Source organism: Alligator sinensis, unplaced genomic scaffold (genome assembly GCF_000455745.1).
Source record: "Alligator sinensis unplaced genomic scaffold, ASM45574v1 scaffold1423_1, whole genome shotgun sequence".
Classification (NCBI taxonomy): Eukaryota; Metazoa; Chordata; order Crocodylia; family Alligatoridae; genus Alligator; species Alligator sinensis.
The window spans coordinates 889,078-910,988 of NW_005842621.1; the positions used below are offsets into that span (position 1 = coordinate 889,078).

Here is a 21,911-nt window from a genome sequence, read left to right on the forward strand (position 1 = left end):
GAGGACTTTGTTCCATTTGCCACCTGCTTTTTGTATGGGAGCCCTGGAAAGTTATCCTGACAGATAATGTAGGCAGCTCTGTGGTTTTTGCTTAACATTCATGCTGTGATAAAAGCCCTTGATCTGGGATTAGCAGGACAGTGTAAACATCCCAGAGCACGTCGGACTGGCACTAATTTGGGAGTTTGCTTTCTAAAAAGGTCTCTGGATTGTTAGAGACTAGAAATACAACCAGAGGTTTGTCGGGGGCTCGGCTAGACAGGTGCATTAACAGCACAGTAGGGAGAGGAATCTCCTGGAGTCTTTTATTGCTGCATTTCATGCTGCACTTGACCTTGGGAAGGCTTAAATCATAGCTTTCCAGTAAAAACTAGCTATTTTATTTTAGAGTGGTCTATTTTATGTGGCATTAAACTTACTATTAATATATCTGAATTAAGACTTTTTTTTTTGCAGGTTTAAAACTCAAATTAAAATATATATACATTAAAATACATTACCTTGGGGGTCTTCAAGAGGAGGCTGGACAGATATTTGGCTGGGGTGATATGATCCTGGCACCCGTTCCTGCCTGGGGCAAGGGGTCGGACCTGATGATCTGTTTAGGTCCCTTCCAACCCTAAATACTATGATACTATGAAAACAGTGGGACGTGTGACCCCCGCTCGTTAACAGTGAAGGTTATTTTGGTTTAATTGGCTCCAACAGGTTAGACTCCTGTCCCAACCCCAACTCCTTTACTCAACAGCAAGAGTCTGGGGTGCGTACCTGAACCACCTCCCTGGGCAAGAAGTAACGGGAGTGTTAAAACGTAGCCGTCGGCTTTGCTGCACAGGTGCGTGTCATTGAGTTTCCACTTAGATGCATTTGGCCAAGATTACTAGATTATGGCAAGACTAAGCCAAGGCCCTTGACCTCGCAGAATCCAGGTAACAAAGAAAATGCATCAAATTCATCAGTAACCCAGCATCTCCATTGAGTACCAAATTAGATGGACTGCAGTGTGAATCCTACAAAATTCTTGTGTAGTTTACTTGCTCGGGGCTAGCCATCGGTGGGGAGGAGTGTATGGTTGTGTGACTGGGCTCAAGAAGCTATTTCCCCTTTTTCTTGCAGCCTGAACGAATTTCGGGGGAACAGTATGGAATTCATTCCGACGTATGGAGTTTAGGGATTTCCTTCATGGAGGTATGTAAACATCTATGAGTGCTTTTAGGTGTATTGACAGAGCTGAGCTAATCCTAAAGTTAAAATAATGGTTAACGTATGCTTTCGTATGTCCGTGTGCGCGTGGGTAATCTTTAACATCATTCAATGTCTTTGCTGTATCTGGAATGGAGTTGTTCTTACTTGGGTCACATTCAGTTAGGTTGAGAGGACCTCTACATTGGGTTTTCCATGCCACTTAAACCCTTTGGCAGGGTACACAGAGTTGGACAAGTAGGGTATCCTACCACCCCAGGCACAGGTAGGGGTTCCTGTGCCAGAGCAGAAGAGGCCGGCACAGAACAAGCCAGTAGAAGTGGGTCGCTGTAGGGTTTTGCCGATGCAGGGCCTGACCTCCATTAATGCCAGCACTAACCCGAATGAAGTTCCTCGTATACAGCCTAGTAACTGGGATGTGGTGGGATGAATTCCTTCCACTGTGGTTCAACATAGCGTTCGGACTCATGTGTTCACCAGTGCTTTCTGGAGCAACTTCTCATGTAGGCCGTTATGGGCATGCAGGACAGTATTGAAATGAAGCCCTTCAAAGAAGATGGGCTCGGGTAGAAATTCAGTAGCTGGAGGGAGAGGGTCCTTTCTGCATGTTTGATGCACACTATTCATAATAATTTCTTTTTGAACTCAATAAAATGTCAGGTGTGTCTACCTAGTACTCATTAAATGTGCTAAAACTATAAATTTCATCGGGCTTTACAAAGGCAGATTCTTGTATTACAAGACAAAAACGGAGCGCCTAAATTTACGGGCGAGTTAGAACTGTCAGGCATTTGATGAGGCATTGACAAGTGTTGTTAGGTCCTGGGCCTGATCAGGGAAAAGGGGAAGGTGACTTTGGTTTGGCATTAGAGTCGAGTATTGTTTTATGGATGACCAGGGTCTTGATTTAAGGCCTGGTGGGGAAACAAAAAAGAAAACCAAACCGCTGACTGTTTCTTGCTACATCCGTGTCTCATTGAAAATCTCGTGGCCGTTCGCGAGGAAAACAACTTGATAAAAAGATGACAGTGATGCACGAAAGGTGCTTCCTGCATCTGACCCACGGAGCAACAGCAATGGCAGCCTTCGTATAAAGAATGCGTCTTGCTTCCCTGTCGGTGCTAGCAGTTCACAAGGAAGTGGGAGGAGAAAAACGGGAGACACGTAGAAGACCTTGCATTTATATCCCAAAGCAGCCAACTTCCAAAATTAAATACGTGTATGGGTTTTAGCTGGATGTTGTGGATAGTGCTGTTAAGGAGGCACAGAGGCCCTTGGGTGTGGGACTCCATTATCTGGATCACTGCTAGCCTTGCCCGACCATGTGTCTCTGACACAATACCATTGCTTACCTCTTCATTCTTTCCACTGTCATCACATACTTGAAGCCCCTATGGGAATTAGCAAGACCTTTATGCTGTCGTATGCTTCCGTAAAAGATTTACGCTTTTCATCAGCTACGTATCTAAAAAGACAAAACGAACAAAAAATTCTGTCCAAAAATATGCTTAGATCTTATCTCAGAAAAAATTCATCCTAACATTGCACTATCTTTCATGGATAGTGAGAGAGATAATAGCATATTGGGATTAATAGACAATAATATAATATAAATGTCCTTTTGTTCTCTTTTGGTGGGTGTAATACGCCCTTTGTGTGAAGCAAGTTAACCAAGACTTTTGAAATGTCTTTGCAAATAAAGAAGTAATACTTGTTGTCAGATGCAGGATTGATTTGAACTAGATTGAAATAGTTTACTGCTGAATTATTGTATTTGGCTTTTGTAAATCTTTTTCCAAGTCTGATTAGAACTAACTTTAAACATACAGGAGCAGCATGCTTTAGTATGCCGCAAGGGACACTGTACTGCTAACTCATTTTATTCCACTTTTCACTGATTTACAGCATGGGAGCATGCCCAACATTTTGGGAGAGATGCAAAATATAATCACGTTACTTCTCCATGCTTTCTGTAAATTAATTTAATTGACAAGAGTCTAAAATGAGGTTGCATTGCAAAAGGCCATTTTTTTGGTCCTGTTCTTTTTTGGGGATAGTTTAAAGAAAATGCAGAAAATATCTAGCGCATGCAGCTAGCTCTTCCTTAGTGGATACAAGGGCTACATGATGCCCAGCACACAGCTCTCAAATGAGAATAATTTCTGGGTAATAATTCCAAGATTCGGTGATCCCTATATGATTCTGTCGAGGGATTATTGTTAAGGAAACTGATTTGGCCGGTCACAAATGACCTGCATAATGCAGATTTTTATATCTTATCACCTGGCATTAGGGAAACCCCTGCGGTCTGCGTCTACTCTCTTCTTTCAAACCATCCAACTTCCTCTTCCTCTCTCTCTCTCCCTTAACATCTCCAGAGTCAGATGCACAAAACAATTTGGCTCTGTGTGCTTTGTTAATTGGTATGTCATCTGGTCCTCCGAGACCTCTCTTCAACATGATCGCTGCTTTATTGAAGTGGTTTGACTGATGTGTTAAATGATGAAAGCAAGGACAGCGGCTTAGAAAAATGTCTCAAGAAAGGTGAAGAAGATGCTCAAAGAGCCATGCAAGGTCACTGTCATTAAAGTAACACTGTCTATTGACAGGGGGATTGGTGAAACAACCCTCCCGGCTCCTGTTGACGAAGTAGAGCAGGGCAGTGAGTTTGTTCTCAAATTTTAAAATGATCTCCGCTCAGTTCTTTCATATCCAGATGCCCGGTGCCTAAGGTCATGGAGTCACAGCACATTAAGTGATGAGGAAGGGTGTGCGGGATAAGGAGACCAGGACCGTGCGACTGGTAGGACGATTGAACCAGTGACTCAAGTTAGACCGTCACGGTTTCTTTTGCCTGTTTCTGCATCTCTGAACTGCCTGAGATTTCTTTGCTACGATGCTGTGTATGATGAGAAGTGAGAACCAGCGCTTTAAAGTTTGAAAGTGCTGCCCAAGAAGCATACTGGCCAAACCTACAGAAGATGGAACAAATTAATCCGGTGGGGGGCATGTCGGATAGGACTCTCACTGGCACAAAAAAGGGTGGAGGGCATCCAGCTTCCCAGAGCATCGGACTCCCTTTTTCCAAAGGAAAAGAATCAGTCTGCCCATGCGGGCTTTTTTTCTAGTGAAGTTTGCATATATTTATTTATTTTGCTGTTAAAAAGGTGAATTAATTCAGCGCATGATCTATAAACCTGTTTAAAGACGCTTCGTTGCAAATAGTTTGCATATTTTCATGAGGTTTTTTTAGCTGTAGTTTTATTTAAGTGCTTTTTGGTTGACAAAGCAAGTTCAATTTAAACCAACGACATTGCTGTCACTACACTGAAGACGGTGTCAGCGTTTTCATTATAAACCCTGTTTTTCAGGGCTTTATAACTCAGTCATAAAATGTACTCCAAGCTGCTTGGGCTAGGTCTAAATGCAGTTTGCATTCAGTATCTGACACATTGCCCCTCCAAGGACCATGCCCTGCGCTTGGAAGGTACACGGATGATCAAGTCTCTCTCATCTCTAATAAATACGATGCCAGTCCTCGCTGACGGGGTTGCTTTCTGAAAGGGAGCACTCCTAATAAAATACGTTTTGCTTCTCTTTTAATGAAGAATACTCTTATCTTAAGATGCTTCTTAGTGACATTATCCGACAAACAAAATTCCATTTTAAAAGTAAGGTTTGTAGGACACGTGTCCAAAGCATGCTGTAGCGAATACCTTGGGATGGAAGAGTGTAAAAGCCGAGTTATTTTGTTTCTAAAACATCCATTCCCTCAAACTTCACATTCACAACACGCTCTACGAACCTTAACTAATACTCCGTGTAATATTCCTCTGAGGCAGGTAGGCATGATTGACCCTATTTTATAAATGGGACATTTCTTTATCATAATTACTATTTGTTTGTGTAATTCCAGCAGTGTGCTCAGCGCCTCACAGATGTGGAAAGTAACTAGGGCACTGACCTGAATCATTTAAAATTATGAGCCCTGATCCTGCAATCGGGCTCACTAGCATGGAACCTATTGATTGGGCAGGACAGGCCTTGGGGTCCAAGCTGCTGCCGGGCCCCTTCAGCCTACGCTGTATATGCAAACCCAACGGCTAATTGTTTGTTATAATAAACTGAGGCACAAAGGGCCATAAAGCGGGATATGACCCTGTGTGCTCTGACTCGCAGTTCATCCTAATGGCATCCACACCTCCTTTTGTATCCTGCTGTCCCTGATGTGGAAACTCTCATCATGACTTTCTTTATAACAGCAAACCCTCTTTAATTTCCTCTCCTGAAATTCACTCCTCCTCCATGGCTCACCAGTATTAGTCCACCCAGGAAAGAAACGCTCTTGCGCACCAGTCATAAGGATGAGACTATGCTTTGCAATCCCCTAAGGTAGAAACTTCCTCTGATCATCTGCGGTAATTTGTGTTTGTGCTTCCTTTTATCTGTGTATTTAATAGAGCTTTAAGGGCTTGGTAATTGTCTGTGGCACTCCTGTTCACGTGCAGTTTTAAAGGACGTTGCAGGCGATGAGGCTTTTATGTATTTTCAGTCATTGTGTTCAGACCCAAATGGGTGGACGCCATAACTGACCTATTAAATACCCACTAAGGGCACATGCTGCATATGTGTATTTCGGGCACATGGGAGTGGGTTTTCCAGTGAAGCCAAAATTGGTTTATATGCACCGTTAAGGCAGAACTACGGATTTTATTGTATTGACTCTTCAGACTATTTGGGCAAAGAATGCAGAGGTGATGGCAGGGAGATTGCAAGTATAGCTCTGGAAACATGAGAGTGGGAGGTCAAGCTTTTATCCAGGGAGGCAAACAAAAAGTCTGAGCACGCAGACAGGGCTAGAAGAGATGAAGTCCTTCTTGAGGATGCCTCTCTTGAAGCACTTCTGCCTTTGAGATGTTCAGCTATAGGAAGCTGATAGAAATCCACAAGCTTTTGTATTCTGATACACGAGAAGGGACTGAGAAGGAGGACTCCTTACAACAAAGCCAAATTACGTCTTTGGTTGAATGCGATCAGTATATAACTGGTCACAGTGACATGGAGATGATGAGCCAGATTCTCAATTAGACCTTAGGAGTGAAAACTGTTGGCACTGGATTTATGACCCAGATACCTTGTTCTGGGTGGACCCAAAACCTTCAGACCAACCATGACCTCTCCATTTGATAATAGATGGATTTTATTGATATACAGTGATAGCAGATAAAAATAATGCAAATAATTCTATATCTACCAGTTCTAGAGCTGTCACAGCATCAAGGTATGTCTGGCCAGTACACAGGCTTCACCCTGGGGCTCTCCCGAATGTCAAATGTCAGCAGCCTGGAGGTCAGAGGCTGAGGCTGTCTCCAGTGGAGTGGCTGAGACATGCTGGTGGTGTGCCCTCTGTCAATGGTGGCCTCAGGTTCCCCTCTCGGGGACCCTTTGCTGCTTTGAAATCCCTCCTTTTGTTTCCTTTTCCTCCTCTGATGACTCTTCATCTCTGGGTATCATTGATTGGTTTCCCCATGGTCGTCATACTGTCCACATTCTTCCCTGTCAGCATATTCCTTTGTTTCACAAACCCATCACATGCACACATCCTAATTTGCTTGTTCACCGGTTTCTCCTAATTTGGTCCATCTACCAAAGCCCGGAAATCCCAAGGGCTCTGCAATTTGGCACTGTGACCTGCAGAGTCCCTTGTCTCTGTTCGGGTACACTGTTCATGTTATGGAGCAGTGTAGTACGTGTCCTCAATTTTCCGGCCTGTGTGTCTGCTTGCTGCTTGCCTGTGTGCCTTGAAGGAAACTTTGTCACAAACAGACTTTTTGAAACCAGTTAACCCTTGCCATTTCCCTGGACCATTATTCTAATACATATCTACTTTATGTAGCAGCCAGTTCCAAAAAGCAAACCTCTAAATGTCATTTTCTAGTCATCAGTATCCACCTAGGTACAGGGACAAGCTGGAGAGCCATGCACCGCTTTTCTGCTTGAAAGATTTAAGTGTGCCTGGGCCTTGCACTGGTCCTCTGGTGGATTTGAACCAGATCCAGACATTCCTGGATAGGTAGGAGAGAGACAAGGATTTGAGAAGTGAACCTATGGGAACCTTGTAATGAGAAAGCACAACTACCACTGGGGAGAGATCAAGAGGTTGATAGAAAGGAGCAGAATTGTGACCACGATGTCTGCATGAGTCCTGGAGCCGGTCCAGGAGCGTGGAATGATGATCAGCATCCAGTGCTGTGCTGAGCAGAGGCAGGAGGAAGATTAATTAAAATAGGAAGTTATGATGATGGCAAGGGTCAGGCTTTAAAGGAAAATGAGAATTTCAATCTAATCTCTGTGCAAAACAGGAGCCTCACAATTGTATATGATGTGAGATGCCATATGTGCCAAAATAACGGGTCAAAGAGGAGGTGTTTAGCATGGTATGGCAGCTCTTGCTGGCCTGGCCTTGCTTTTGAGAATTTATATGAGAATTTAAGTTACTGTTTATATTGTACTTGTTTTATTATGGGAATACATTTTTAATGGAGGAGACGAGAGACTCCAGGCAGCTCTCAGTATCCTCTGGAGTTGGGGCAGGGGTAGGCAACCCCCGGTACAGGTGCCAGTGTGTGGCACTTGAAAGCATTTTGCTTGGCACATGCACCCAGACGGCAGGGAAGAGGCCGGGGCTGCACTGCCACAATAAGGATCAGACTCCTCGTGGCTCCCCCACCACCTGCCCCTGGCACGCCAACATCTTACAAGTCGAGGTCACGGGTGTTTTTGGTACTCTGCCCAAAAATGTTGCTGACCCCTGGGTTAGGGTTTTTGCTGGTGATTGTGGAACTATAGCGGTTCTACTGACTCTGCAACGTCCCCAAAGGGCATGTTGCTGTGTGAAGCCTTGGAACGTGGGTGAGACTTACAGGTGTTGGTATTCCAAAAAAAAGGGGGGAAAAAAAAGCAAAACACCAAAAATACAAAAACATGCATTTAAGAAAAATGAAACCCATACTTTGCAAGTGACCCACCCAGACCCATCAGGAGAAGCAAGTTCTGGAGTCAACCTGCTCCTCTGAATTTGGCTGTAGGGACAAGCAGCAGGAACATTGTGCTGAATAGCACCTGTCAGAACAGGGAGGTCAAGAGAGGTAGGTTTTGGTATAGCCAGAGCCGAAGTCATTTATGGCCTTGCTGAGAATCAGCGCTCTGAACTGTACCAAAAACATTGACTGCAGATGAGTGCAGAGCCTGACAAGTTATGTGTTTGTCATCCTGCCCTGCTTAAAGCAGATATGTCCTGAGTGGTATCTTGCACATCTCCATGTGGCAGGTATCATGGTTAACGTGAAACCCAGTTTGGCATGGAAATAAACCTACAAAATGTAGTTCAGATTTTAAAAGAGATTCCCTCAAAGGCCAGTCCCTTGTCAGACCTCCTAATTCAGTGCATCAGAAAAAATGAATGTACAGAAATTGGCCAAAATGGAATTTATAAAATTCAGTGCCGAGACCTGGTCTCTCAGGCTGGGATCTAGCATTGCCAGAATGATCCCAAATTTATTAGAGCTGTTAAAAAAAAAAAAGACAGAAACACAGACGGAAAGAAATGGAGGCATAGGCTGGGGAACCTGGAAAAGGCCAGCTAGTGCCAGCATAGTCATTATAAGCACCTGCTACCGGAAGACACGAGGTCAGCATTAAACAAACGTGTTAAAAGAGCATCATTTCCTCACTCTTACATTGAGAATTCAAGTAGTTGTTAAATTAATTGAACACATTAGATAGATCTGGGCACATTTCAGTAGATACAGTATGATGCGTTTTAAATTGCTTTAACTTTTTTTTCCCCTCACTGCATCCCAACCTTCTTTAAACTAATAAAAATCACCCTTACTTCTGTAACCAACTACCCAAGTAACCAGTGATGCTTGGAAGAGATGGGTAGTTACTTTGGTGGCTGCAAATCACTCTGTAATAATTATAGTATACGCAGAGCTCAGGGGGAGGAGGGGTGGGGAGGGAGGGGGGGTTGTTGGGGGTTTTTTTTACTTATAAACATACTGGATTAAGAGCCCCAGAGACCAAAATCCTGTTTGCCCGGCAAAGATGCAACATGGCCTTTGGTAATACAGTTCTTTATTGCCCACCAAGGTACCAGAACCTTAATCTAAACCTTAATCTGCTGGGACCCACGTCAGGGGTGAGAGGGTAATTCAGTTTCCACACCCGCTCGCCGTTCTTACCCTGAATTTACTCCGTAGCTGAGAGCACCGTGGGATCCTGCATGTCTGGTCTCTTTACTGAGGCTGCTGATAACAACAGTAGTATTTTTAATTTTTTTTTTTTTTTTTTAAGTAGCAGACACCTGTTTAGTGGGAACTGTCAACCCAGGACTTATCTAAAAAAGAAACAACCCATTTCCTCTTTTTTTTTTTTTTTTTTGCAATAAGCTTTGTCACTTTAAATTATTAAAGAGTGGTTTTGTGGCATCTTTTATTCATATAGACAATCCCTTGTGTTCCCTGTGCATGGGGTTTGGTCGCACAGGCTAGCTATGGTTAAAAGGAGCAGGATTTGGCTCACAAGTTCAAGTAAAAATTTTTTTCTTATTATTGAAGAAGATCCCTCTAGTGTAGGCATCTTTTATTAGATGTGTACAGGGCAAAGCATTTTGGGAACAACTGCCTCCTACAACAAAATATGGCCTGGATTTCTGCCCTGCGCTTCCTTGGGTAATTTAGCCCAACAATGGCAGTCCTCACGGACTCCACTTTTGCCATCTTTACCCAGCCAGGAGGAGGAAGAAAGACAGTGTCCAGCCAAAGCTGTAGTTTTGTAGTAGCAGAATTAGAAGCAAAGGTACCAATGCCTGAGGGTTGGGTCATGAATTAATAATTGCTCTGTGTCGGATGAGGCCCGTCAGAATAGCTGAAAATGAGGAAGTTGCCTTGCAGAGCGCTATCAATCACTCAGTGACCATAACTTCCAGTAATTAGTGTATTTTATGGGCCTTTGCTTCAGTGACTCGGAAGCACATATGCTCCACTCACAGCTAAACTTAGCCAGAGTAATATTCCAGGATGATTTATCCGCTTGCTGCACTGGGATGTAACCCTATATTAGGTGAAGATTGTGAACTAAGCTGCAATAAAGTGTAAGTTTAGGTACAGTTTGCCCAGGTTGAGACCTCAATGTATCATGTTTTCCAGCACTCACAGTTAGGCCACAGCGGGCAATCTTTGTAACAGAGAAATAAATAAAGCAGTTAGATACCTGAGCAGATAGATGGATGAACAATTAAAGGAACCGCATTAAGTGTGGGCGCACGTAATATATATGCTTATATAATATAGATTAATGTCACCTTCCCTCACCCTGTGTAATAAACCAATCTCCAGTTAAAAAAAAATATTGGAGATATTTATCAGCCTCAGCTGCCTTTCTGTATTATTATTATTACTACTAGATTGTTGTGGCAAATGCCACGGGCCAAAATCTGACCTCCGGAAGCCAGAGCCATTGCATGACTTCAGTGGGATGGGTCGGGATTCGCCCCGGCATAAATGAGTTTGCAATTTGGTCCATAGGTTTTCAATGAGAACGGGGCATGTGCTTCATCTTTTCTAATATCTTATAACCTGTTACAGTAAAGCTGGGAGTTAAGAGCTCAGTGATTAGTATTTGGTAAAATAGATCGTCTCAAGCACTCTTACTTCCTGCGGATCTAATTTAGGAAGCGCGGGTGCCTTTACTCTCCCGAGTAGTTTAACAGCCATCTGTGGACTGTCCATGCGATTTCTGCGCGTGCTTGAGGGTTTGCAGCTTAGACCTAAACGGAGTAGAGGTGTTACCTATACACATTATTTTTCTTTTTAGGATAAGACACAACACGGTCATTCAAAATCAGAACCAAATATTGAGACCTGGCCGTTTAGACGACTTGCAGGTTGGAAGAAACATGCCAACGAGGCAGGGTTGGAGTTAGTGATCTTCAGTCGCAAGTTCCTGCACTTCGCTGCATATTTAGAAGAAGTAAAAGTGAAACTAATTATCTTTAATTAAGGTGAATTAGGCATTGGTTTTTAATATATTTTATGTAGAGAGATCTCGAACTCATCTGCTCCAACCCAGAAACGTCCCAAAGGTTATTAGGGCATATTTCTGTTGGGCCTGATGGTATTAGTAATAACCTTCTTTCTCATAGTTCTAGACGTGAACAAATATGTCACTTCATCAGTCTCTGTTTCTCGCACTTATGCCCCTCCGCAGGGGTCGCAGATTCCACAAGTTATCAGCTAATGGCGTTATACATTAAAAATTGAAGCTTTCCTCACTCTGAGGCCTTTCAAGGCTTTGTTCTTAAGCCCCAGACGCTTTGGAGTGCAGCTGCAAACTATAGGCAGAAGATTAAATTAATTTGTAACTCTTTTTTCGTCCTGCATTACTAAATCCTGCACATTTAATTGAAACCCTACTTCAAGATGCTTTGTGTTTCTGTTCTTCTTTGTTGTCAGTTTAACCTCAGAAGCACTTTAACGCTGGTAAATTGCTGTTATATCCTCTTGGATTTTTTTTTTACTGTGCAATAAGAGGACAGCAAAATTGATATGAGAAGGGAAGAAAAATCTTAGGGTAGTTTTTGAGGTATTTAATATTTATTAAGGTCCTTACCGGCAGAGTTCCAGGTGATTTTAAGCCATCTATCTAGGAATGTATAAATTGGTCTTGAAATGAAATCTCACCTAGGGAATTTTATGTAATCCAGTAGTTAAGTCTGATTTTTAAAGTTTCCTATGTCTGAATGTTCGCAAGTGGCGGCTGCTTTTCCATAAAATGAGGGTTTAACTGCAGTGCACAATCTAAATGCAAAATCCTTAGATGGAAATTTAATTGTGTAAAATGTGCACAAGGTAATTAAGAACAAATTTTAGAACATTTCAGACTATAAAGTCCTCCTTCAGCTAGATCACTAGCGATATTGTAAGTGCTTATTTTCAATTTGCAGTTATGCTGAGAAACATGGAATGTGTCTAAATTAAGAATAAAAACATCCCGTGCTTTTCAGTATAACTGTAAATTAAAAAACAACTTGCACAACATAGACAATAATCGAAGTAGGAAACTTTATAGCCTGGGTGTCCTAAAAATATGTTCTCAAGTTCCTTCCTTCGCTTACTTTCTGAACGCGATGGGGACTGCTCATCGCAGCCCAGTGACAGTGCTAACTTTTAAGAGTTGTGCGCACCTCATATTTTGTTTCTTATCATCTTAGTATCAGCTTTTATAATCAAGTATCAATTCCTACCATTTGGTGGTCAGAGGAGGAGGTTTCTTAGATGGCCGAGTTCTGCTTCTAGCTGCAAACTGACTTCAGTAAATCCTTCAGATGCTCTCTGCCTCAGTTTATCGGCATATTTAAAACCAGAAGAGACCCCACCTTTGCCTTCTTGAGGCATCGGGGACCTTAGCCAGGTTCCTCTTCAAAAGCGCAAGTAGGACCGAGGGCCCCTGCTCCTCTCGATTTGTCAATGGGAGCCACGTACCTACCATCCCTTCCTGCTTTTGAAACAATCTCCCCTACGTGTGTGTGTCTTGCCCCAAGGATCTCGGCCAAAATAAACCCTGCGTGGCTCAAATCATTGTCCAAATATCCGTTCGACACTTGGTATTTTTTATGTTGATTGTTATTAGTCCTTCAGTAAGGCCTTGGGCACATAGAAAGTGGTGACGCTTGAGGCTTGCCCCCGGAGCAACACACATCGCGGTGGCCGTGCACACGTGAGCGGGCTACGCATGAAAAAGGGAGGCGTTTGGCAAGCATGAGAGAGCTGCCCCCAATTCGTTCAAGGGTAAATTTGCAGCTGCTGTGTCACTGGGTCACGTGTTTCCAGCTCTTTAATCAGGACGGCGCGATTCGCCACAGATTAGTGCGTCCACATGGCCGTGGCCACATACCCCGATCCCGCCGGCTTGGCTCACACGGGAGGTTCTGCTAAACTCTACAAATGGGAACGTTCCTGGAAGGAGTATCTATGTGAGCACGCATTATGTTGCAGGACCAGTGAAATATCTGCGGGAGTTTTTAATTTAATGAATTAATTAATTATCTCATATGCTAGTGTATTTAAGCCAAGAGTACAGCAGTATGGCACTTGTGTGGCTAGCAGATCGTTAAGCAGTGAAACGGGGGGGTATGCTGTTGTTTTACAGCAACACTGACGAAGACTATTGATTGAAAATATATATCCCTGGCTTGATAGATCCTCTCAGGGCCCCGATTCTCATTTCCACTGAGACCCTTTGACTCTGGTTATGTTATCTATACCCACTTTTAGGGACCCTTACGCTTCTGCTGTTGCATGAAGGAACTGTAAATGAGAATCGGACCCTCGGCCACAACTCGTTCCTTTTTCTCCTCTGTAGTCCCACACGTATCACTTCCCTCATCCCGAAGAGTCAGAGTTTCACTTTTAAACCCACCAGTATTTAAAATATGTTAAGCCTTCCCCAGTCCCCTCCTTTGAATGGAAAGGACGGAGAAAGGGATGTTTGGATTGAGGGCTTGTGCCCCTGCCTCGGCTTGCTCTTTCTCTCTGTCTCGCTTTCTTTATAGGCTTATGCTGCTCATATTTAAATGACTTCTTTAGTAAAGACAATAAAGGGCACAAAACTCCTATTGCTGTGAGTCTAATCTGTTTGTTTTTGAGGGTTTTTTCCACCCCCTTTACTTTAACTGTTACCCTATTTATAAATCTAAATCTACATATAGAGGTCATTGGTTGGCTGAACTTAAACCATTTTACTCAGTAAATTTAATTAAGAAAATACAGTGCAACTCATAAGCAAATGAGTTTTTCCTAGTTTTAAACCAAACCACCCTCTTGAGTGCTGATTGCCTTGCTCGACCCCTGGTGATATAGAAACAGGCAAAATTAAAAAGGACATTAAAGCTTCATTAAATCTGAAACACATTTAGTACAGTGACATATCTGCAGGCTATTTCAGAGAAGATTACATACTCTTTGGTAAGTTTCTTAATTTATAATACCTTGACAATCGTGGGCAGGGGGAGGCGGCAGAGGGGAAGCAACTCTTTGGCGCGATGGCTCGAGGAGGCGCAGAGCGCCCCCGTGCTACGCGCTGTTGTTTGGGTGCCCAGCTGCCCGTGGAGTCGGTTGTGTCTGTAAAAAACCCACGTATTCTCATATTCCTCCTCTATGTTGCTGTTGTCAAAGCTACTTCATCTGTTCACGCATCATGTTTTGATGCTTCCCAGGGAAATGGCTTCTTCCACAATGATCCTGCTACCCTGAGGGTCAAATCCTTCCGCCCACAGATAGGCACAGCTCCCATTGGCGTCCATCGTTGGACTGAGGAATGAAGAGCCTAGCGTCATGACTGAGGCCAGGGAGCATGTTGCCTGCATAGGGAAGGGAGACAGGATTTAGCCTTACACGTATACCTGCTGCTTTGCTTCTGGCGTATCGTGATCATGAGATGCATATTTATCTTCTTCAAAACACAGAAAACTACAGCAGTGATAAGTCTTAGGCCCTGAAAGTGAGCAAAGTTAGAGCTCCTTTCTCGTGGGCTCTTTCCAGGGTGCCTTGAGCAGAAGGGTTTCTCAGTTAGCACGGACACGGTGCTGAGTCCTTAATGTCACGGGCATTACGCTTGCCACCGAGAGATGCTAGCAACTCTGAAGGTCGTGTGAAAAAGTGACTCCTGCTGGAGGAGAAGGAAGACTGTGCTATACTCCCGAAAGCTGAGGGACTTCCCACGCTGCGCTGCAGAGCCTCTGCCGCTGTTGCACACCAGCACAAGGGGCTTTGTGCCAGTGTTGCCTACACGGCCCGCCAAATAGTACTAGCTCTGCTGGCAAAAGCGCTATTTGGTTGATCCTGTGTATCCACAGCAGGTCAGTGAGGGTCTTTGATCTAGCCAACCTAAAATATGCTGGCAAAATCTTGCAGTGCAAGCCAGCATAGTGTAAATCTGAGGAAGCTGGGCTGTGTTACTATGGCCTAGAGCAGGGGTGGGCAAAATACAGCCCGTGGGCCAAATTTGGCCCACTAAGGCGTTTTGTCTGGGCTGCAGCTGGTCCCTTGGCTCTGCCTGGGTGCGTGCAGCAGGTCCCGCAGCCCCGGGCGAACAGCGGGGCTGGGGCGGCGTGGCGGCCCAGGCACAGCCAGGCAGATGTAATGGGGCTGCAGATGGGCAGGGAGTGGTGTCTGGGAGCGGGACAGGCTGGCAGGACTGGGATCATGGGGTGGGATCTTTGGGTGGTGACAGCATGGGGCCGGGGCCAGGGCAGAGCTGTGATCTGCTCTCGCACATCCCTGCGACTGGTGCCTTTTCCACGTGCAGGGAGCAGTTTGCAGCTCTGCCCCAGACCCCGGCTCTGCACTGTTACCACCCCAAGATCCCCAGGCCTGGACCCGCATCCACCCAGACGCAGCTCCCTGCCCACGTGAGGCCCCATCTCGTCCACCTGGTCACGCGCCCTTCCCACACGGCTCCTGGCCAGCCTCCGTGGAGACTCTGGAATCACAGGGCAGAGCCATGATCTGCTCCCCGCCTGCCCCTGCCCACATAAACGATGCCCATCAGGGGAGCAGATCGTGGATCAGCCCTGCTCCTGGCCCTGGCCCTGTGCTGTCACTGCACCACAATCCCAGATGCTGCTCCTGGACGGCACTTCCCACCCGCCTGCAGCCCCATCCCATCCCATCCGCTCGGCTGTGGGCGAGCAGACCCACTTAGGAAGTTTTGGTGAGCAATTTGGAGGGGAGGAATGGGGTGCTGATGTGGCCCACGACAGCTCACTAAAACTCCTTAAGTGGCCCTCGGGCCCAAATAATTGCCCATCCCTGGTCTAGAGAGTGGTTGGGAATGAGTGAAGATCGCTGAAGTTGGAAGCAAGATGATGAAGCAAGGCTAAATAGTCCTGTGAGGCTGTGAGACGATGTCTTTTAGCTCATGGGCCAGCTCTCTATGTCCCAGTGCAGTATCTGTCTGTGTGGGACTAGCTTAGAAAGGATGGAGCAGGAGAACCTGTGAAGCAGACAGAAAAGAGAGGAATAAATAGTAATCCCATCCTCCTCCTCCTGGCTGCATGTGAGATGGGGAGGGGGAGATTTTTGCTGAGTGACCTCTGTACCAGAAGCAAAAATGGTAGAAGTTTTGTCATGCAAAGCATGCAAACGAAGGTAGCCATGGAGGACAGAGCATATGAGTGGTATATTTCTGTGGCACACGGCAGCGCTAGGCAGAGATGCCCACACTTGCTCTGCGTGCACGCTGGCCCCAAACCAGAAGCAATATAACCTTCTTGCATGGCGCAGTTGTCTGGGCCATAAACTTTGGTGACCAGACTGTTACAGGGGAGCATGTGTTCGCGGCCATCCGGGGGATCTTTGTACAGCATCGCATAGTCTCGGTGGATATATAAATAGAGATGTAAATATTGTTAAAGAAAACATCTGTTTAATCTCCTCTAACTATATCGGTTAAACGGTTAACTAATCGTGCATATGTAGTTTAATGACCTCTGGAAGGAACGGCCCCAGCCCTGGCCCTGGCCCCTTATGTTTTCACCATGTGCATGGCGCTGCTCAGGATCCAGGCCACTGGCAAGGAGCTGTGGGTGGGGATGGTGGGTGCAGCTGAGCCACGAAGAAGCACTGCCCAGCTGTAGAGCTGGGGCTTCCCCTCACCCCCATGGGCAAGGACTGGCACTGGAGCAGGGGCTGCAGACCTCTCCTGTGCCCAGATCCTGCCGCCCCTGGGAAGGGGGAGAGGCTGGGCACCCCCGCAGGAGTCAGGCAGCCATCCTGCCACAGCAGCGAGCTTCCCGGCCCCGAGATGGATCTGCCCACTCCCGCATTGACAGGTCCCGGGCAGGGCTATAGGCTCCCTGTGCCTCCTGCAGCACTTGTGCCACTGTGGCCTGGACCTGGAAGTCTCCTCTGCATTGCTGCCCAGGCCCTCCCCAGCTCACCCTGGGAGAAGAGGGGGTCTGGTCCCACTGGGGCAGGCCAGCCTCTGCTGTGCGTGCTGCATCCTTCCCCCTCCCACCCATGGCGCCGGGGCTGGAGCAGGCAGCACTGGGTCTGATGGGTCACGGCCAGCCCCTTGTGCAGTGAGTGCGGCCCCAGGGCATTCCCGAGGGGCAGTGGTGCAGCAGGGATCCCAGGGAGGAGCATTAGTGCTGCAACAGTGGCCTCCCAGACTGGAGATGCTGCGCTGCTGCCCCTCGGGAACACCCTGGGGCTGCACTCGCCACACAAGGGACCAGCGGCAACCCCTCAGACCTGGCACCGCCTGCTCCAGCCCCAGCACCATGGGTGGGAGGGGGAAGGATGCAGCACACACAGCAGAGGCTGGCCTGCGGGGACCGGACCCCCCACTCCCACCCATGGTGAGCTGGGGAGGGCCTGGCTTTGCAATGCAGAGGAGCCTTCTAGGTCCAGGCTGCAGCGGCACAAGTGAGGCGCAGGGAGCCCATCGCCCTACTGGGACCCCGCTGTTGTGGGAGGACCAGGCAGACCCACTGTGGGGCCAGGCGTCTCACTGCTGCAGCGGGAAGGACTTGCCCATGCTCGGGGGGGGGAAGGGGGACAGCACTTTTCTCTCTCCCTCCCCATGGCAGCAGGATCTGGGCACCATAGACCCAGCCCCTGCCGGTGGGGGCAAAGGGAAGTTGTGGCTTCGTGGCTGGGCAGTGTCTCCTAGTGTCTTGGCCATACCTGCCGCCCCCCTCCTACAGCTCCCCGCCAGGAGCCCGCGCAGTACTGGGCACACAATGAAGACATGAGAGGCTGGGGCTGTTTCTGCCAGAGGTCACTAAATGGTAAACGGTAACTGGTTTAAATATAAATTGCCATTTAACCGTTTAACCGTTTACATCCCTAATTGGAAGTGAGCTAAAAGAGGTCTTACACTTGCTTAGACTTCCTCGGTGTGGAGAAGGTTGAGGTTTGCATTGCTCACCACGGCTCTGATGTGAAGTTAGTCTTGGATTAGTGTGGATACGAGCAGCTGGGCTGTGGGGTAGAGATGAGTCTTAGGTGTGATTTGGGCCAGGAGGGTTCACTTTTGGAACTCGTTGCCACAAGGTTGAGGAGTCTGGATAGTTCAGCCCAGTTTAAAAGGGGATCGGCCAGCTTCTAAGAGAAAGGTCCATCCATTGATCTTGAACATGGTAAATAGGGATGCCACCTCTGAATTGCAACAGCCCTAAACCAGTCAAGGTTGGAAGCTGCAGTGGAAGAGGAATGGGAAATTCTGGACATGATCTGCTTCTCCTCCCCTTCGGCACCTACTCTGCCATGGTCTGAGACAAGATACAGTCCAAGATGGACCTGCGGTCTGATCCAGTCAAGTTGAAGGATAAAATTGTTAGGAAGAACTTTCTCACATCAGTGGAGGGTCTTCATTTTCATTTCCTTATGACTTTTCATCAAGTCTTTTGCATCCGTTTTTGTTGCATTGCTTTCTTTTGGTAAGTGGCAGTTTCTTTAAAAAAAAATCTGAATAAAAGCCTAGAATGACAGCAATAATCTGTAGTCAATGGCATGATATAGCACAGGTTTTTTCTGAGGCATTCCTGTCTCGTCGTGTCATTGCTAGTCAGGACCTTTAAGTGACACCATGTCGATATGATGGCCCATAACAACTCCATCTTAGTCATTATGTCAAGATCCACTTGTATGATACGTAAGAATGACTAGGGTTAGTTTCCAGAGGGATGCATGAAGATTAAGAGATGCAGCTCCTATAACTGATGTGCATATTCAATAAATACACGTATGCAAAGTTATTGTGTGCATCTAGTTGGCCTCTTGGACCTTGTCGTCTTTGCGTGTCCATAGAAATTTTTTACGGATCAAACCGGCCACGGTTATAATGACGTCTCTGTTCTTGGGTTGCCTCCTCGTGTATGTAACAGGCTACTTGACAAAAATGTGACCTCTTTTGCAAGTGCCTCAAAACTTTGCCTTTCCATAAGTGATCCTACTGTTTCCATAGTACCTGTTTCAAATCAAAGGAGTCATAGCTAATCTAGTTCCTACGTAATCCAGAATATATTTTAAACAAATGCATTGTGTGCTGTCATGGAGTCTCACTTCTTGGCCAAGACTTTAGCAGCAAGGCAGAGGTTGACCTCTGGTATGACCCAGGTTTTACGCGGAGCCTAGCGTGTGCCAAGACAGGACTTGGGGAGTTTAGTGACTGCTGTATGGGTACCCACGTGTTGGCAAGATAATCAGTAAAGCTCAGTGTCATTTCCCTTACAGTTGAGACTCAGCGGTTTAATTTAAGGAGCTCTCAGGATGCAACACAACGTTAGCAGGTGGTGCACACTTTTTGTCGAGCAAGACGGATACCAAAATGTTCAGACTTTATCACCAGACGTTAATTTGGTGCATAAACAAAGAGGAATTGTTATGAACCACTCCATTCTAAATACAGCTCGTACGACGTTTCAGGATTACTTTTGCTCACGGTTTTTTGGGGGGGTTTTGGCGGGTTATACAATAGTGAGAGTTGAGTACTTTTCTCTCTTTAAGAAAGTACGCCCTCCATGCAAATCTATATAACTAGACAAATATTATTTTCTTTCCCAGCTTGCTCTTGGGAGGTTTCCATATCCTCAGGTAAGATTGTTCATTACTGCCGTTTGCCACTGTGACATTCATTCCTATGTATGAAGGTGCAGAGAGCGATTGTGAACATTTGAGCCACATACAAATAAATCTGTCCTGTTAAATTGAAAAGTGGTTTCTTAAAGGAGTCATTTAGAAGTCTCTATTGATTTTTCTTTATTTTTTTTCTCATATTCTAGATTTTTTTTTTCCTTCTTAAGAAGTTGGAGATGATGATGATGATTTTTTTGTGTGTGTGAGATTAAAGCATTTAAATACTCTGATATTACCAGTGGTACTCTTATAGCAAGGGGGAGGCTAGCTCTTCCATTTTTTAATTCAGTTTGAATGTAGTCAAAATGGTTTAAGACCCTCAGGAATGAAACATATGGTGTGGATGAAATGTTTTGGATTTTTTTTTTAATGTTATCTCTTGGCAGGATCTAATAACGTGCCTATTTATTTATTTTTCTGAAAATATGGCGACATTTTCAAACTCAGCACTGGTCTAACTACTTATTGGGGAGGTTTTCCATCAGGTTCATTGAGTTAGGCCCAGGGTGAGCATTGCTGAAAAATCCTGCTCTCTCTCATGGTGTTTAACTTTTGGCTTCTAGATACTTAACCCTAAAAACCACGAGGCCCCTGTAACAATGGCCAGTTCAGAAACAGTTCTGGGAGCCACTTCAAAGCATTATTGCAAGATGGATGTTAGACTCCAAAGTGAAAATCTGTCTTGTCATTCTTAAAATTATTCCTCTGGAGAAAAAAAAAATAATAATAAGTGGAGTGTCCAGGGGGTAAAATGAATGATTTGAATGTGTTTTTTTTATGTTTTCATATGTTTTATGAACAATGTTTTCCAAGCATCTTGGTCTATACAGACCAGAGTGCCTGGAGGCATGTCTGATTTAAAGGTGGTGTTGGTCTGTGCTCTTTAAGCATCTATTAACTTGCTATTATTATGCAAATAACTGTTGTATTACACATACTAATTTATGCATGGTTAGATTATGCAGATGCCTCACAAACATGGTTATTGAATAATAGGCTGGGACTCATTCTCTCTTCCATTTTTATAAGCTGTTTTAAGCAAATTCTCCTGACACTTTTATGGACTTCTAAAAAAGATTCTGCATATGTAGAAATACGCTAGTCGTTCACATTCTCTCTTTCTACGGATGAAAGTATTTCTTTCCTCCTATGGATAAAAAGTAGTTTGAATTGTTTAGCAGAACATGCCTCGGAGGTTTTTATCCACATTTCAAAAGTAAGCCTCTCCTTAGCGAAGAAATAGAAAAAGAGTTTCTTGCGCAAGGGAATCCTCCGTATGCAGGCATAGTTAAGAGTATCCCTGTGTCCAATTTTAGACATTGGCTTATAAACGTAGATCAAAACTGATTTTAGGTGGTTGCAGTTTGAGACACCACGTTCATCAAGGGTTGTAATGTTACTATACCAGATGACGATCTCCTGGCATTATAAAAAGCAGTGTTGACATATTTTCGCGAGGAGCAAAACATATGGAAATCTATTTAAGTTGCTTTTTTTCCTCTCCTGATTAAATATCTTTGGGTTCACAAGAGAGTCTTGTAGGACGCAACTTGTCATGCATGCCTTGTTTTTTAAAAAGTCAAATAGCTGCAGAGGTCAGCTTTAAAATGTAGCTTCTAAGCATTTCGGGCAACTACTTTTCATCAGGCTCTTTCATATAAGCGGCGTGTGTCGTACCTGCGTACTTTTATGGTTGATTGTATCGGACCTACGGATCCATTCTGATCTGGCGAGCGGCTGCTACGCGTTATTTTAAAACGGTCCAAAATCATATTTACCTCCTACAATCATGCAGTTGCCGAAGCCCTCCTTCTCACATGAATGAAGTTAATCGCATGGATCAGTGTTTACAGACTTTGTCCCGAAGCATCTTGGAGCCATTACTTCTCTATCAAAAATGGGCAACCGGAAATATGTATCCAGAGCCGTCCCTGTTCTCGACAGACTCGTGTCTTGACAGCCATGCCAGCTTCTCTTCTTTTACTCCTCGTTAAAAAATGTTATGGA

At 45.2% G+C, this 21,911-nt stretch overlaps 1 protein-coding gene across 2 annotated transcripts in view; it reads left to right on the forward strand.

Moving 5' to 3' along the window:
- The window catches only part of MAP2K5 (mitogen-activated protein kinase kinase 5), a 182,766-nt gene that overhangs the window by 100,970 nt on the left and 59,885 nt on the right, over positions 1–21,911 (forward strand). For both annotated transcript variants that reach the window (XM_006033317.2, XM_025215098.1), the window contains exons 16-17: positions 1,117–1,188; positions 19,833–19,862. In XM_006033317.2, coding sequence (XP_006033379.1) covers positions 1,117–1,188; positions 19,833–19,862 — 102 coding nt within the window. The remainder of the gene's footprint in view (positions 1–1,116; positions 1,189–19,832; positions 19,863–21,911) is intronic.